Source organism: Castor canadensis, chromosome 2 (assembly GCF_047511655.1).
Source record: "Castor canadensis chromosome 2, mCasCan1.hap1v2, whole genome shotgun sequence".
In the NCBI taxonomy this organism is placed as follows: Eukaryota; Metazoa; Chordata; class Mammalia; order Rodentia; family Castoridae; genus Castor; species Castor canadensis.
In genome coordinates this window covers 28,934,034-28,950,033 of record NC_133387.1, presented here as the reverse complement: position 1 = coordinate 28,950,033, position 16,000 = coordinate 28,934,034, and the positions used below count along the sequence as shown (strand labels likewise).

The following is a 16,000-nucleotide window of genomic DNA, read 5'->3' as shown; positions in this document are numbered from 1 at the left end:
CAAAAAAGTAAGTCGAAAGGAATGCTGGCTTTTACAGATGATATTCAAGTACCAGAAAAATCTAAAAATGTCTTAAGATCTGAATCTGAAGTGAAAAGAGGACTTGTCTTGGTTCATACTGAGACTGGTTAAAAAAGTGAGAACCTTAAAAGAACTTTTTCTTCAGACTTCTAGTAAATGAGGATGTTACTTTCTAGAGTTTATAACTAACTTAACAAGGCACCCTCCACAAGGAAGGCAAGATAAAAGAAGGGGAAATGAAACAGTGTGAGGACGAGCGTGTGGACAAAAAAGGGAGCCTATGTCATGGAATCTAGAATGAAACAAACAGAATTTTATAGGTTTTGACTTTTTTAACTAATTAGTGGATACGTCTTACAGAAGATGACTCTGAGGTACTGAATCTAAGGAGAGAGATGAAAATACTGGGCACATCAGAGTAAAAACAGTAATTAACCTGGGGATTTAATTCAGTGGTATATTAATTTTACTTCATGGCTGAAGCTTTTGAATGTGTTGTATATGGGCCAAAAAGCACAGCAATGCCTACACAAGTGACTCTAGGGATCACAATCAAGGAGATATGATAATGGCAGGAATTTTTCAATGCAAATGAAGATTTACAATGAAGAACAACTGCAACAAACTTAGGAGAAGGAAAAGGAGAAGGACAGATAGGATAAGAAGGTAAATTCGTTTTATAGTGAAAGGCTTCTTAAAGCAGAAACATTTCCAGAGTGATTACTTCACCAGGCAGTAGAGGAAGTTTTACCAGCCTTCCCCACCTTCCAAATCTAGAAATCTGTAAAACCTAATGTATTATTTTATTTTCCAATCTACAGAAGAAGCAAATTCAATCACCTAGGTTTGAAGCTCTGACTTTTTCTTTCACTACATCCTTGCTGTGAAAGACCAGAGGTTTCAACGTCTGGTTGGTATCTTATAAACCTAGTTGAGTATGTATGTTTATCAAAAGAATAGAAATAGACCAAGAAAACTTAGTATAGGTATTCCTTGACTTACAATGGGGCTACATCCTGCTAAACCTATTATAAGTTGAAAATACCATGAATCAAAAATGTACTCAATACATATAACCTACTGTAGTAACAATGTACTATACAGACTTTCTGGTGTTCAGCCTCATGATCTTGTGGCTGACCAGGAGCTCCAGCTTGGTATCTATGTCTAACTCTGTGCATATCACTAGACTGGGATGATATCAAAATTCAAAATATGGTTTCTACTGAATGTTTATTGCTTTTGTACCATTGCAAAATCAAAAAATCATAAATCAAGCCAGTAAGTTAGGAACTGTTGGTGGTACATAGTTGGCACTCAGCAAGTATCTGCTGAACATACAGTGACCAGTGGATAAAATAATAAAAAGTCAGTTTTCAATTTCCTAAGTTGAAAACATACCCATAATGATATACTTTTCCTTGTATAAGGAATGGTGCTGAAAGGTCTAGGATCTCCAGGTCTTCTTGGCCAGATCTCACAGGAATTACACTATGAAACTTGCTTGACAGTTTAGAGAGTTCACTGAGTGTTCCACCTATTAAAAAGAAAAAAGAAACCCTTCAAGTAGTATAAATAATAGGCAAAATTCAGTACCTATTAGGTAACATAAGATATAGTAAACACTAAAGAGACTGACAAAAAAATGAAAGTCATAAATTTAGATGACACATTTATTGTAATTTTTTTTTATTATTATTGAGCTGGGGTACACTGTGACATTTACAAAAGTTCTGACAATATATCATAGTTGAGTTCACCCTCTCCATCATTCTCCTTTATCCCCTCTCCCCCATTCCTGAAATAGTTTCAACAGGTCTCATTTTTCTATTAACAACACTGTATCCTACATATTAAAGAAATCATTGAATAAAAAATGCTGAGACTTGAGTAAAATATAAGGTTTGTAAAACTTTAGCCATCTTTTTTTTGTGGTTTTGGGGCTTGAAGTAAGGGCAGTGCTCTACCACTTAAGTCATGCCCCATAGTCCTGAGGGTTTTTTTAAGATAGGATTTTAAGTTTTTGCTTGGGGCAGTCTCTGACTGCAATCCTCCTCCCTTCACCTTTAGAGTAGTTAGGATTTCGGGCATGTACCACCATGCCCAGCTTTTTGTTGAGACCAGATCTCATTGACTTTGGCTTGGGCTAGACTTGAGCTATAGTTCTCCTGCCTCCAGATCCTGAGTAGCTGGGATTCAAGTGTGCACTTAAGAAGATGGCCTTAGGCATCTTCTTAAGTTTAAACAAAGTGCTCTTTATTCCATGAACACTTTGGTTCAAGTAACCAAAAGAGAGTTGAGAGACAAAGTATGACAGGAGTCTCACTATTAAACTTGATATATAGTACTGATGTCTAAATAAATTTAGAGTTTTAATTAAATCTTTAAAATTTTCAGGTGAACATTAAATACAGATACAAAGTGTAGCTCATATAACATAAACTCAAGTGTAGTGCTTGCTCATTTCTCCCCGGATCATCCTCACACTTCCCCTAATTCTATGACAGGATAAGCATTAAAACCACTAGGCTGGCTAAAAAAACCAGTATGCCATGGTGTACCACTACTGGAAGGTAGCATTATCTTGAAACTTAAACCTACTGGTACCCTTTGTACTATACTTTTCACTATTTCCTCTCTCCAGGGAAGAAGAATGATTAAAAAAAAATCAAAACAAAAACCCTCCCAATATTTCCTAAAATTGTGGTAAAATATGTAATGTTAAAGTTTCTGGAATAGAAGAGTAAGTACATCACAAAACACATTTTTCCATAAAAATAATAAGAACACTGGGGAAATAAACCTCAAAATTTACCTTTTCAGAATTCTGGAAATTCACCAGAAGCTTGCACTAATCCAATGAGTATTCATTTCAGAAACAAAGAAATGATTAAGTCATGGTAAGAATGGTGAGCTTGGTAGAATTTATTTTGCCCTCTTTCCATCTTCCTTTCCCCAGCTCTGCATTAGCTGGAAACCACAGCTCTGCTGTGTCATACTGCAGTAAGATCGTAGGATCTAATCATGCCAGCTTTAAACTCAAAACACTGTTCTGTAGGCATGTGACTGAAAAGCTTCATACAGCAAAAGCTAGAGTCTGTCTTCCAGGGACTGATATTTAGTCCTGCTTAAACAAACCCCTGCTTACTGCTCAAATTGCAATAAGTGACCACTCACCAGGTCTTTTCTTCATGAGTGTCCCCCTTCTCTCCTCTCTTCTGCCAAATACCATTCCAAAGAATCTGTTGACCATTCTGTTTGGCCATTTGCTCTGGTCTGCCCAACAATGGTTTTGGCACATAAGCTGAATGACTTGGTTAAATTATTTAAACTTTGGTGTAACAGTGTGCTCATGTGTAACACTGAGAATAATAATAATAATACTGGTACTCTATAAAATCATTATAAAGGCTGAATGAGTTAATATTTATAAAGCACTTAGAGCCATGTGTGACTCTTATTATTATTATTAAGTCTTTGTGATTCCCTCTTAAATACAAGGTCCATGAAAGGAAACTCTTGGTCTTCGTGGCTGCAATGCCACCAATGCCTAACTCAATTCCTAAGCATTCATAAAATTATGCTAAATGAATGAATGAAAGATGCTTAAAACCATACATGTGACTAGCAGGGTAAGAAAAGTTTGTAACTAGAAACTTTCTCACTGAAAGCAATCTACTTAAAATGAGCACAAAGATTTCAGCTTAGAGTATGAAGGCTTAAGAGTTTGATTTTTTTCTCACATTTACTAAATCTTTAACCTTGGGCTATTTATAATCTTTACTTGGCTTCAGCTTCCTCATTCGTTTAAAAAGGAGATGGTAATACCTAGTGTGTAGAGTTGTTATGAGAATTAAACATAAAATATTAAAGTGTATAATATAGTACTTAGCACACAGGGCTACATAGAAAGATCCTGTCTCGAACCCTCTTCCCTGCATTAAGCGCTAAGCTCTATTGTAAAACACAATCTACCAAAAGTCACACAAGGAAAAACAGAATCTGAAAAGGACTCTAAGATAAATTGAATCGACAGCAACTTAAAAAAGGTACCAGGGCTAGATGGTTTCAAAAGTGAATTCTACCCAAATATTTCATGATACCAATTCTCTACTACCTGTTCCAAAAAAAAAAAAAAAAAGCAACACTTCCTAATCATTTTATGAGGTCAGCAATACTCTAAAACATAAGCCAAAGACATTTAAAGAAAGGCAAATTACAAGCCAGTATCTCTCAAGACACAGATGCAAAACTCCTCAAAAAAATATTTGGATGTAGAATTTAAAAATGTGTAAAAATAATTATTCACCATAAATGAAATTTATTCTGTGCATTCAAAGCTGATTTGACATTCAAAAATTGATTAACATAATTTGTCTGTCATATGAACAAAGAAGGAAAATCATATGATCACAGTAATAGGTACATTTAACAAAATCCATTTAACAAAATTCAACACTTATTAATGATAAAAAGTAGACATAAAGGAAAATTTTGTCAAACTGATAAAACAGAAATAGCTACAGCTAAACTCATACATAAGATCAGGATAAAAGCAAGACTGTTCCTTCTTACCAATCATACTCAACATGATACTGGAAGCCCTACCTCATGCAATAAAAGAAGAAAAGAAAACAAAGGTTATGCATAAAGAAGAAAGGTTTCTGCCTTTGTTTACAGGAAAGCTATAAGGAATCAAGAAGAACAAGGACAACAAAAACAAACTAGTAAGCAATTACAGCAAGGTTGTAGGATACAAAGTTAATTTACACAAGCTAACTGCAAACACATGAATAACTTGGAGTTTGAATTAAAAAGTAGTAACTAGCACTAAAAAGTAAAATATTCAGATTTAAAACAAAATAATTTTGCTAGATTTATAAGATCTAAATGAGGATAATTCTAAAATTCTGATGAAAGAACTCAAAGATCTATATAGATACATATTCCATGTTCACAGAAAAGACATATTCCATGTTCACCACCAAGATTTTAATTCTTTCCCATTTGATCTATGGAATCAATACAATCTTAATCAAAATCCCTGCAGGTTACTTTTGGACAGTGGCAAACTGGTTCTAATATTCACAAGAAAAGGCAAAAGACCCACAATAGCCAACACACAACTGTGAAGAATAAAACTGTAGGACTAATTCAACACTTACTATAAAGCTATAGCAATAATGGCTGTGGTACTGGTAAAAAAAAATAGACACATACAAAAATAATAAATAATACAGAACCTACAAGAGACAACTTATCATTGATGGAAGAGCAAAGGCAATATACAGTGGAGATAGGGCAGTCTTTCCTACAAATCATATTGGAGAATTGGACATTTGCATACAGAAAAAATAAATCTGGACACAAAACTAAATATGGATCTAAATATAAATGCAAAATATAAAACTCTAAAACTTTCAGAAGATGATTAAGAGAAAATATGGACATTCTAAAAAGGTAAAACAAAAGAATAAAAAGATCAGTAGTTGCTAGAGGTATAAAGGAAGAGGACGAATGGGTGGACACCAAGAGATTTTTTAGGGCAGTGAAACTGCTCTGTATGAGGTTGTAATAGTGGGTACATGGCATTTTGCATGTCAAGACCTTAAAAAAACCAAAAAACAGTAAAACACAAACACAAGGAGAGAACCCTAATGTAGGTGATGATTCCATAGGGTCTATATAGAATATAGGTTACAATCATATAACTGGCCTAGATGAGCCCAGTAACTTGGCATGACTGTCATAGATGCTGCTAGAGATCCTCACATTCTCCAATGACTTTATTCATTCTGTTTTCTCTGGTTCACCTCTAAGTGCAGGTCAACTTTTGATGTTGCCTGTTCCTAAGCAGAGCAGTGTCATATTGCAGTTAAATCCTAGCTCTGGTTCAGGTTACAATATTTTGAAATAAAAGAACAGTTTACACTCTCATGTTTCTTTCAATTGAAAACACTTTCTTATAACTCATTTTTCTTCTTGTTTTAAAAACAGACTTCACTTTTCAGAGCAGGTTTAGGTTTACAGTCAAATTGAGCATAAGGTACAGAATTCCATATACACCTTCCCCCTCTTGCCAGGCTCCTCCACTATCAGCATCTTTCTGCAGAGTGGTACATTTAGTACACCTTATGATCTTATTAACAAGTCATTTTTCTCAAGGTTCACAGTCTCCATTACGGCTCACTCTTGGTGTAGTACATCCTATGATTTTTAAAAGTTTTGTTATTTTGTACTAGTTTTAGATTCAAAACAAAATTAAGAGGGTGGTACAGAGGTTTCTCATACCCCTACCATCCCCACAAACAGCCTCCAGTAGTATCAAAATTTTCCAATCACAGTGGTAATATTTGTTAAAAATGGTGAGCCCACTTTATATATCATAATTGTTTCAAAGTCTTCAGTTCACAGTAGGATTTCATTTTGGTAACATATTTTATTGGTTTGGACAAATGTAAAATTACCTATATTGATCATAACAGACTATTTTCACTGATCCATAAATCCTGTGTTCTACCTATCATCTTTTTATTGTCTTTTATTGTCTCCCAGTTTTTCTTTTCTAGAAAGTCACATAGATAGAATCATACACTTCATAGCATTTTCAGATTGGTTTCTTTCACTCAGAATTATGCATGTAAAACTCTGTATCTTTTCATGGCTTGATGGCTCATTTCTTTTAGTGTGAATAATAGTCAATTGTCTGGATGAACTATGGTTTTATCTATCCATGTACATACTGAAGGGTATCCTGAATGCTTCTAAGTTCTGGCAATTATGAACAAAGATGCTATAAACATACATATGAAGATTTATTTGTGCATGTACGTTTTCAACTCCTCTGGGCAAATATCAAGGGGTATGAATGTTGTATTATATGATAAAAATGTTTGACTTTGTAAAAACAAAACAAAACAAAACCTGCCAAAATGTCTTTCTAAGTGGCTGCATCATTTTGCATTCCCACCAGCAATGACAGATTTCCTCTTATTACATTTTCTTGTTAGCAGTATTTGGGATATTGGCTATTCTGACAGGTGTGTACTAGTAAGCCCTTGTTATACTAATTTGAAATTCTCTAATCACACATAAATGTACATAATGAACATTTTTTCAAATGCTTAGCTGTCATTTATAGATCTTCTTGGGTGAAGTATGTATTCTGGTATATATTCATATGCTACATCTTTTGCAAATATTTTCTTTCAATGTGGCTTGTTATATTTTTCAGAGCAGAAGTTTCTACGTTAAGAAAATCCAGTTTATCAATTATTTCTTTCATGAATCACGCCTTTGATATTGAATCTCCAAAGTAACTGTAATAGCTAAGGCGATGCAGATTTTCTCCTAAATTATACTCTAGAAGTTTTGCATAAACTCTCAGTTAATTCTTTTAAAAGCTGTGTAACGTAAAGTTATTATGCTAGATGTACTTATTTATTTAATAATATTTACTGAGAGCCAATTACATGCTAGGTAATTGGCTAAGGTAGGTATTGAGGATATGTAGATTAAAATAAACATGTATCTTGCCTTTAGACAGCTTACAGTTTAACAGGCAGACAGGTATAATATCTACAATACAAAAAGAAATGGGTTCTGTTGGAAATATATACAATGTGCAATAAAAACAGTTATAAAAACCACTAACATATGCCTTGTGAATCAGAAAAGTAACTGATAAATGTAGGTGCTCATTAAGCATTTGGTATGAATTACTGAATAAAGAGAATTTTCGAGTTTACTTCTGAAGATGTAGTAGAGCAGAAATTCCCCAAAGAAAGAACAAGGGAATGAAAAATACACCAGATGACCCTTCTGGGTTTGGGATAAGAAAAGTGCCACCAAAATGGTATTGCTGGAGGGCAGTATGGGAATAAAGTTAGGAAATGAGAACGGAAGTTTATGGGATTAGTGATAATCCTATTAAAGACAGGATTGGAGCTGGTGGTAAAGCATGTAATCCCAGCACTTGGCAGGCTGAGGTAGAAGAATCACTTGAATCTACTAGTTCAAGGCAGCTTGAGCTAAAAGGCAAGATACTGCCTCAAAAATCAAAACCAAACCAAAACAAAACAAAAAGCCACAAAAGACAGGTTTGGGATCAAGAAGATTCCTTTATTCAAGTATTTTCTGGACCCTAAAGACCAGCTTGGCTTCAGAACAGAATTCTGGTGAGGAAGTACAACAGGACAGGGCCCTAACACCATACGATAGACTAAAAGTTTCTTTTGAGGGGCGCTTTTATAAAACCTGAGTGACACAAGCATATTGTCTTACTCCACTTTGGAGGATAGCTCTGTTTTTGGTTTTACTTTTACATCTATCTCCCAGCTTAGATTAAAATATTATCAACAGAATAAGACACTATGTTTCACCCAACAAAATGGCCAAGTGTGATGGTTTAGTGTCCTGATTGGGCCACAGGGTATCCATGCATTTGGACAAACATTATGTTAAACATCTCTGTGAGTGTTTCTAAAAGAAAATAACATTTAAATTGGAAGAGTGAGTAAGGCAGACTGCCCCTCCCCAAAGCGGGCAGGCCTCAACCAATTGGGTAAACACCAGAATCATACAGGCTGATCTTCCTCTGAGTAAGGCAGATTTCCTCCTGCCTGCTTGCCTTTGAACTGGACATTGGCTCCTTCTGGGTCTCAAGCTTGCCAGACTGCAGACTAAAACTACACAACTTATTGGAGACCAGGCATGAATCCTGGACTGGGATATAATGGGAGTTTGCACAGCCTCTCCACGTAGAAGTTTGCACAGCCTCTTCTACCATTATTTTCCCAGTACCTGGTGTCTTGATCTTTGTTCTCACATCTCCTTGAAGAATATAACCTGCTGTGTACACATACCAGCCCCCTGATGCAAAACTAAAGTACCAAAACTGTTAGGAAACTCCCTGATGCCAGATTAATCAATACCTTACATAAGGTGTCCTGCATGCTTTAATGATTCCAGAACTGATGTGTTGTAATTAAGCTTCATTAGCTTAGGAAAATTAGCCCATCAAACCTCATTCCTTTTATCTTGCATCAAGAATTGTTAAAGCTTGATTTTTACCTGAGTCTTTTCCTTGTACTGACCTATTAAACACTCTGGCTCAGATAGGCGCTCACATTTCCCATCACGAAGGTGCAGCCCTCCCGTTCCCAGCTTTTCTGTTTTATGTCTATATATCTGGGTGTGTCTTATTTCTCATTCCCTGCCGCTCTTAGTCAGGTTCATGCAGCATACCCACGCAGGGCATGGGCAACAACTGGCTCTGCAGATTTTGGAATTTATTAGCTTTTATAATCATTTCAAATTCCTGATAAGTCTCTTTATGTATGTATATGTCCATCCTACTGTCTCTGTTTCTCTGGAAAACCCTGACAATACATTAAGTTCTCAGAAGTGCTAGTGTATGTTGGTAGGGGAGAAATAAGAAATCTCACATGTTGTTAAAAATCTGTGTTGATTAATTGAATACAAGACACCAATTAGAGTAGTTTCTGACACATTGTAACTTCATTTAAGTAAAGGAGCTATGACCATAAAATGACATGGATGTTCAAATATGCCATGTACATATACATTTCCTAAATTGATTATGTATTACTTCTATAAATAAAAATGTCAGTAGTAAAAATAATATATCATGATAAAGATAATTCATTTATAAAAATGAAGCAAAGTATTTTCCTAATGCAAATTAGAGAAATTTTCCTTATGGAAAGTTATATAGGAGGAAAAGCCTCAAGGAAAACAATGAAACATTAAATTTGGCATGAGAAAAAAATATATGACACAGTATAACAGGACAGGATAATCCAAATTGGAAATGAAAAAGTAAACATAATAAAATTTCATTATTTAAAACTTATCAAGTTATCATTTGTTCCCATGTCCCTTCTTGATTTAGATATCAGCAGATGACTTTCATCCTACTTTTATGAAACAACAGTGACATCCAGAGGCCAAGGGAGCACAAACTGTACATAGCAGTCAGCCTTTCGAATGTTACTCAACTAGATAATCAGCTTGGAATTGACAAGACTGCATGTATGAAACCACAGATGGATAAATGTAAAGCCTTGAGTTGAATGAACAATTTGAAGATGCAAGTCAGATAAATTTGTGTGTGTGCATATTTGAATCTACTGGACAGAATACATTCTACTTTGTGACATTTAAACTAACAGTATTTTTAGTTTATATGTTCTAAGTTGCTTGTAAAATATATTTAACAGTAATTAGTTATAAAAATTCGTGTTCAAGTGGTATTCTAAAAAAACTAACAAATATCTTACCTTCTATCAAAATCAGACATTCATTTGAAAGAGGAAGAATACCATCATTTTTTACAAAATGAATAACTACTTTTCGTCCTCCTTGATCTTCAGTGGTCCAGAGTTTTGAATCATATAATGATGTGTTGTGTAGTTTGGTGTCTGGGGCTTTAGTTGAAGCATCTTGCAAAATCGTATCTAAGTTGTCTTCATGTTGAACTTCTTGCCTAAAATGATTGGCAACAAAGTATGAGAAACAAACAATTTTAGTATAAATGTGAACACTCAAATTTAACAAATAATTACATTAAAAAGCATCTTCATTTGAACACTGTCAGTACTTTTTCTTAAATTAAATTAAGCAGCTTTTGCTCACAAGTTATCTGATATTTTGTGGCTAAGTGAACTGATGTCATAATTATAGTAAACACTGACAATTTCAAAGCCTGGTTTTGATACCGAGGTTACTTATAATTATCTCCAGGACCAATCTGTTCTCCTTTATAAGGAATGTAAAACTTCCTACTGGGAGAAAAAGAATGCAACAGCCCTGTCTTCACCAGCTAACTTTTCATAGATCACTTATTTTAAACTAATATTAATTCCAATTTCCTTTAAATCACTAGCAATTTCAGTCACCTAGGTAAACTATCATAGAACGGAAATGGAGTCAAAAGGTCCATCTTTGTCCTGGTTCTGTCACTAACTAGCTGTGCAACTTTAGGTAATCTCTTAAAGTCTGAGATGCTTTCCTTACTCGCTTAAAAGAAGATCATAGAGTATGGCTTTATTTTATATTTTTTAAGAGAAAAGGAAATATCTATTAGGACTCCATTAAAAGTGGATAGAATGGCAGGCGGCTACACAGAGGAGTATAGTACCAAGAGTCATTTTATTTTAAAAAGCTGTATGGTTTTACAGAATTTAATGAAAAAAATCTGATTAAATTTCAAGAATTATCTAAAATCTTTACATATTAAAATCTCAAACATCATTTCAATATCAAATGGGTAGAAAACACATTTTTATTAAAAGAGACTTAATGATTAAGTTGTATTAGACTTAGATGTTGGAAGGAAAAACATGTATATTTGTGTAGGCAGACATTCACAAATAATAAACACAGATACATATAGCTATATAGATATATTTACATATTACCGCACACACAGTGAAAGCTTGATTTCTGTTATTCAAATATAACCATCTATCATTTACCTACATTATCCAAAATATTTTATGTATTTAGAGAGAAGACAGGTAAACTGCACTAAAATAATGAACAGGATTTCAGAGTTCATTCTAATAAGATTACAAAACAGTCCCATAAATTTATATATTTACATAATAATTGGTAATAAAGACTTGTAATAAAGACTTTACGACACTGAGAAATTCTTAATTACTAATAAAAATTTAAATTACATTTATTATATTGTAATTATTAAAAGGGCAGAAAGATTTCCAACAGGCTCCTACATCATTAAATTAATAATTTTAACCACTTATAATTCTTTAAGAATTCTAGTTAATAATGTTTATATTTACAAAGACATTTTTATGCCAAATGAAAGTCCTCACAAATATATTCATAATGTATTATTTATCATTTGAATTTATCAGAGCCACTGAGCACTATTTCAGATCTGAAAATAATATTTACTTTTACTTATTGTTAATAGGACTGAACCAGAAGGATTTACCCTCTAAGAAGTTAGTACTTTCTCTGTAAAATATCACCATTCTTTCAAAATATTCTACATGAAATCATAATTTACTTACTCTCAGGACTTAAAACTACATTTATGTACAGATACCTGTACAAATAGCATGACAGGAAAATACTTACAGTGAATGACACTTAGGACAATGAAGCTTAACAGACTGAAAAAGTCTTTTTGGTTTGTATGACCTTAATTTTGCTCGGATTCGATATTGTTGAGGAGCTTTTTGTTTTAAAATGGCACATAAAGGTGTTTTTTCCAAATACTGATGATCTGTAAGTACTGTAAAGAAGCTTTATGTTAAATCAGAATAAACAATTTGAGATAATTCTTTTCATGATTCACCCTCCTAACCTCCCAATCAAAGATATACTATAACAATGAATTAAGCCCTATTAAGTATTAATTCCATGAAAACCATCTGCCTGGATGTAGACCCAAGGCCCACTATCATAGTGCCTGGCACACAGTAGGTACCCAACAAATCCATGTAATAAATGTTGAATTATTTGTGTGAAAAAGAATTTGTCTAGTAAGTGTGTAATAAGTAGTTTTATATGGAACAAACAGATTTTCTAACCATCTAGGGAAAACAGGTTTATTTCATCACGAAAATTAGTATGTTACCTGTGAAAAACTAAAAAATATCCACTAACACACTAATCTCTGAGACAGTTTTGTTAAGCAACAGCTAAATTCTAATTGACATTTGCTCAAAAGAATATAACAAAACACATTTGCTAAATATTATTTATCAGACAGGCTCTTCTCCCTGATGTTTCAAATTATAGACTTTAATGAACTGTCATTTATTATAAAAAATCAGACAGTTAAAATGGAAGGGGACATTAAGAGTAACCTAATTAGCATGGCAGCAGTAGAGTATATAAAGGAGGAGTTTTAAAGGCAGTAAGATGGGGAGGAATTATTTGGGGGGAGGGGAAATAAAAGCATTAAGGACAATTGCCTGAGAAAGAGGCAAAATGTGGAAAGCTAATTACAGAAGCACCTTGGGACCTTGGTCAGTTTATACTGGGGTAAGCAGAAAGTTTCTGGTAGCCCTTAACTTCACAAAACTCTCTCTGTTGACTACATGCTCTAACTAAATGCTTTACTGTTTGATGCACGAATCCTATGACTCTCAAATAGTCAGGACAATTACTTCCTGTACCTCTTGTACCTAGCTTTAATCGTCATTGAGTAAATTCTCCTTCAAGAAGGCAAGTGGCCAGTGGCCAAGTTTATCATAGAACGTTTTTTGTTGTTTTAAAAGCCAAAGGTGAGAGCAGACCTGGTCAATTTAATATAAAATAGAGCACTTGCTTCAACTCACATTTTGAAATAAAGTTTTTAACTTTGCATCTTAGAATACTTCCCAACTTAAAGAAAAATTATAAGAATAATACAAAGTCCTCCTGTATACCTTTTACCAAGATTCATCAAATGTTAAAAGTTTGGCACATTTACCCCAGCCTCTGGGTTCGTCTGTCTTTATCTCTCTCTCTCACTCTCCATATAAAGTTTTGTTGTTAAATTATTTGAGAATAATTTCCAGACATATGTCCACTTTTCCTCACTTTTGCAAGTGCAAGATGTTTCATTGATATAATTATAATAGTATAATTTTCAACAACTGAACGTTTACCATTGATTTAATATTATCATCAAATTAACAGATATTCAAATTTTTCTAACTGGCTCCAAAACATTCTTTTTAGCACTAATTTCTGGGTTGAGGATTCAGCCCTGAACCTTACATTGCACTTATTTTTTATTCCTTCATGGACATTTTAAATGTGAAATGGTTCCCCAGTTTTTTGTTTTTCATGAGCTATATTTTGCTGATACAGGATAATTTTGTTTGTTTTTACCTCTTGCTCAGGTTCAATTACACATTTTTGGCAGAAAGTGTATATATGTGATGCTGTATGCATCTTAGTATATAACACCAAGAGATATAAAGAACCAGTGCTTCCATTAGAGGGGATATAAATTTATACAGCTGGTTAAGGTGGTATCCAGGTTTCTCTAATCCAAACCCACAATTTTCCCCCCTTTGTAACTAACAAGAGCTTATTCTGGAAAGCGAATATATCCTATTCTTCAACAAACATTTAGGATCTCAACAGTTTAGGAGTCCCTGATTCACAACTAAGTCAATACTTAACTATTATGGTTGTAAAATGGTGATGTTTTCATTGTTCCTTAATTGTTAGCTTTTCATTCAGCTCTACTGATTTGTCTTGGGCATTAACAACATTGGTTTATTCATTCCCAGTTTTTTCCAATGAGTTCTAAGCTATCATGAACATTATTTATTTTGATGCTCAAATTGCTCCAGATTTGGTATGTTCTATCATTAGCTGAGAATTTCCTTATTTTCTGGTACTACAAGATGTTGCAAATTCATCTTGTAATTTCCCTTTCCTTGCCCTGGAATCTGTTACTCTCCAAGGACCTCTGGAGTATTATTTATAAAACAGGATCTGCATATGAGGTATGCTTATTGCTACTGGAGTGCCATTGCCTCTATGCCCTTTCAGACACAAGTAGGTAAATGTGCACACAGGTACTTGCTGATCTGTATGTATACAAACAGACTTACATATTTAGGGATATAGGTGTGAATATATAAATATATATATATATATAAATATATATACACATGACACACAGACATGTATCTGTAACTAGTGGTGTGTTTATGCATAAAAGCATGAGTATATAGTACCTTCAGTACCAGTACAACACAAGTCTTCAAATAGCCTTCTCACAGTCCATGCTTATATTTCCTTTCCCCAATAAGAAACTCATATTTTTATCAAAGTATATTTTATTTATTTTTAACTGTGCTTAAAAATATTTTTCTGAAAGTTTCTTTATCTTAACTGAAGTAACGGAAGGAGTGTGCCTGATAAACTATTACTTCTAACAAAGTTTTGGGGCGTATTACAAGGAGAATCTTTACAAGCACACTTAAATACAAAGTATGAATTGATTAACATTATTATCCACAAAAGTATATTTTACACCTTTAAGCTAGTAATATGCTTCAATGTAATTACATTTTAATAGACCTCAAGGATCGGTGATTTAATATATGTATTCAAGTTAGAGATATTTATCTGTATGTGCTCCATTTTATACCAATATAGGATGAGGCAGAGGAATAAAAGTTAAAGAGATTTGTTATTACGGATATCCGCTGACACTATTAGATAAAAAGGAACTGGTTGATTAATATGATCATTACTGCACTGTGTCCTATGTGAAAAATGATACAAGGTCTTACTTGTAGCAGACAGTTGTTGACATCTTTCTACCTCATATAGTGATACTGATCCAGAGCCTATAGGAAGGAGAAAAGAAGAAAGAATTGCAGTTACTAAGTCCAATACAAATCTAATGTTGCACTGAAAACTATACAAAAAGCCCCTGAGAGAAATTAAAGAAAATCTAAATAAATGTTGGGGCATGTGACCTTCATGATTTAGAAGGCACAACACAGTTATAATAACAATTTTCCCCAAATTTATCTGTAAATTCAATGCAATCCTAATCAAAATTGTATAACTGTATTATGGAATTTGACAAGCAGATTATTCTATCATGTAAGGGGAAATGCAAGGAACCTGGAATATTGAATAAAATGTTGAAAAAGAGGAACATTGGAGGATTTATACTACATGACTTCAAGACACAGTTATCAAGACAATATAGTGCTTATATAAAGACTGACAAATATATCAGCAGAATTAAATAGAGCCTAGAACAAAGCCCACATTTACATCATCATTTGATTATAGACAAAAGCAACAAGATCATGCATAGTGAAAACAAATTTGTTTTCAAGAAATGGCCCTGCAAAAACCAGAAATAAGTATGGGAGGGATACATACTCTGTAATATACTAATAAGTGATGGATGGAAAGCCCAGAAATAATCATGTTTACGCTCATTTGATTTCTATCAAAA

The 16,000-nt window shown here is 33.7% G+C and overlaps 1 protein-coding gene across 19 annotated transcripts in view; it reads right to left on the bottom strand.

Moving 5' to 3' along the window:
- The window catches only part of Pot1 (protection of telomeres 1), a 101,570-nt gene that overhangs the window by 18,240 nt on the left and 67,330 nt on the right, over positions 1 to 16,000 (bottom strand). For all 19 annotated transcript variants that reach the window (XM_020180265.2, XM_074064021.1, XM_074064033.1 and 16 more), the window contains 4 exons: positions 15,318 to 15,374; positions 12,151 to 12,307; positions 10,323 to 10,528; positions 1,423 to 1,558 (listed from right to left, as the gene is read on the bottom strand). In XM_020180265.2, the coding sequence (XP_020035854.1) occupies positions 1,423 to 1,558; positions 10,323 to 10,528; positions 12,151 to 12,307; positions 15,318 to 15,374 (556 nt within the window). The remainder of the gene's footprint in view (positions 1 to 1,422; positions 1,559 to 10,322; positions 10,529 to 12,150; positions 12,308 to 15,317; positions 15,375 to 16,000) is intronic.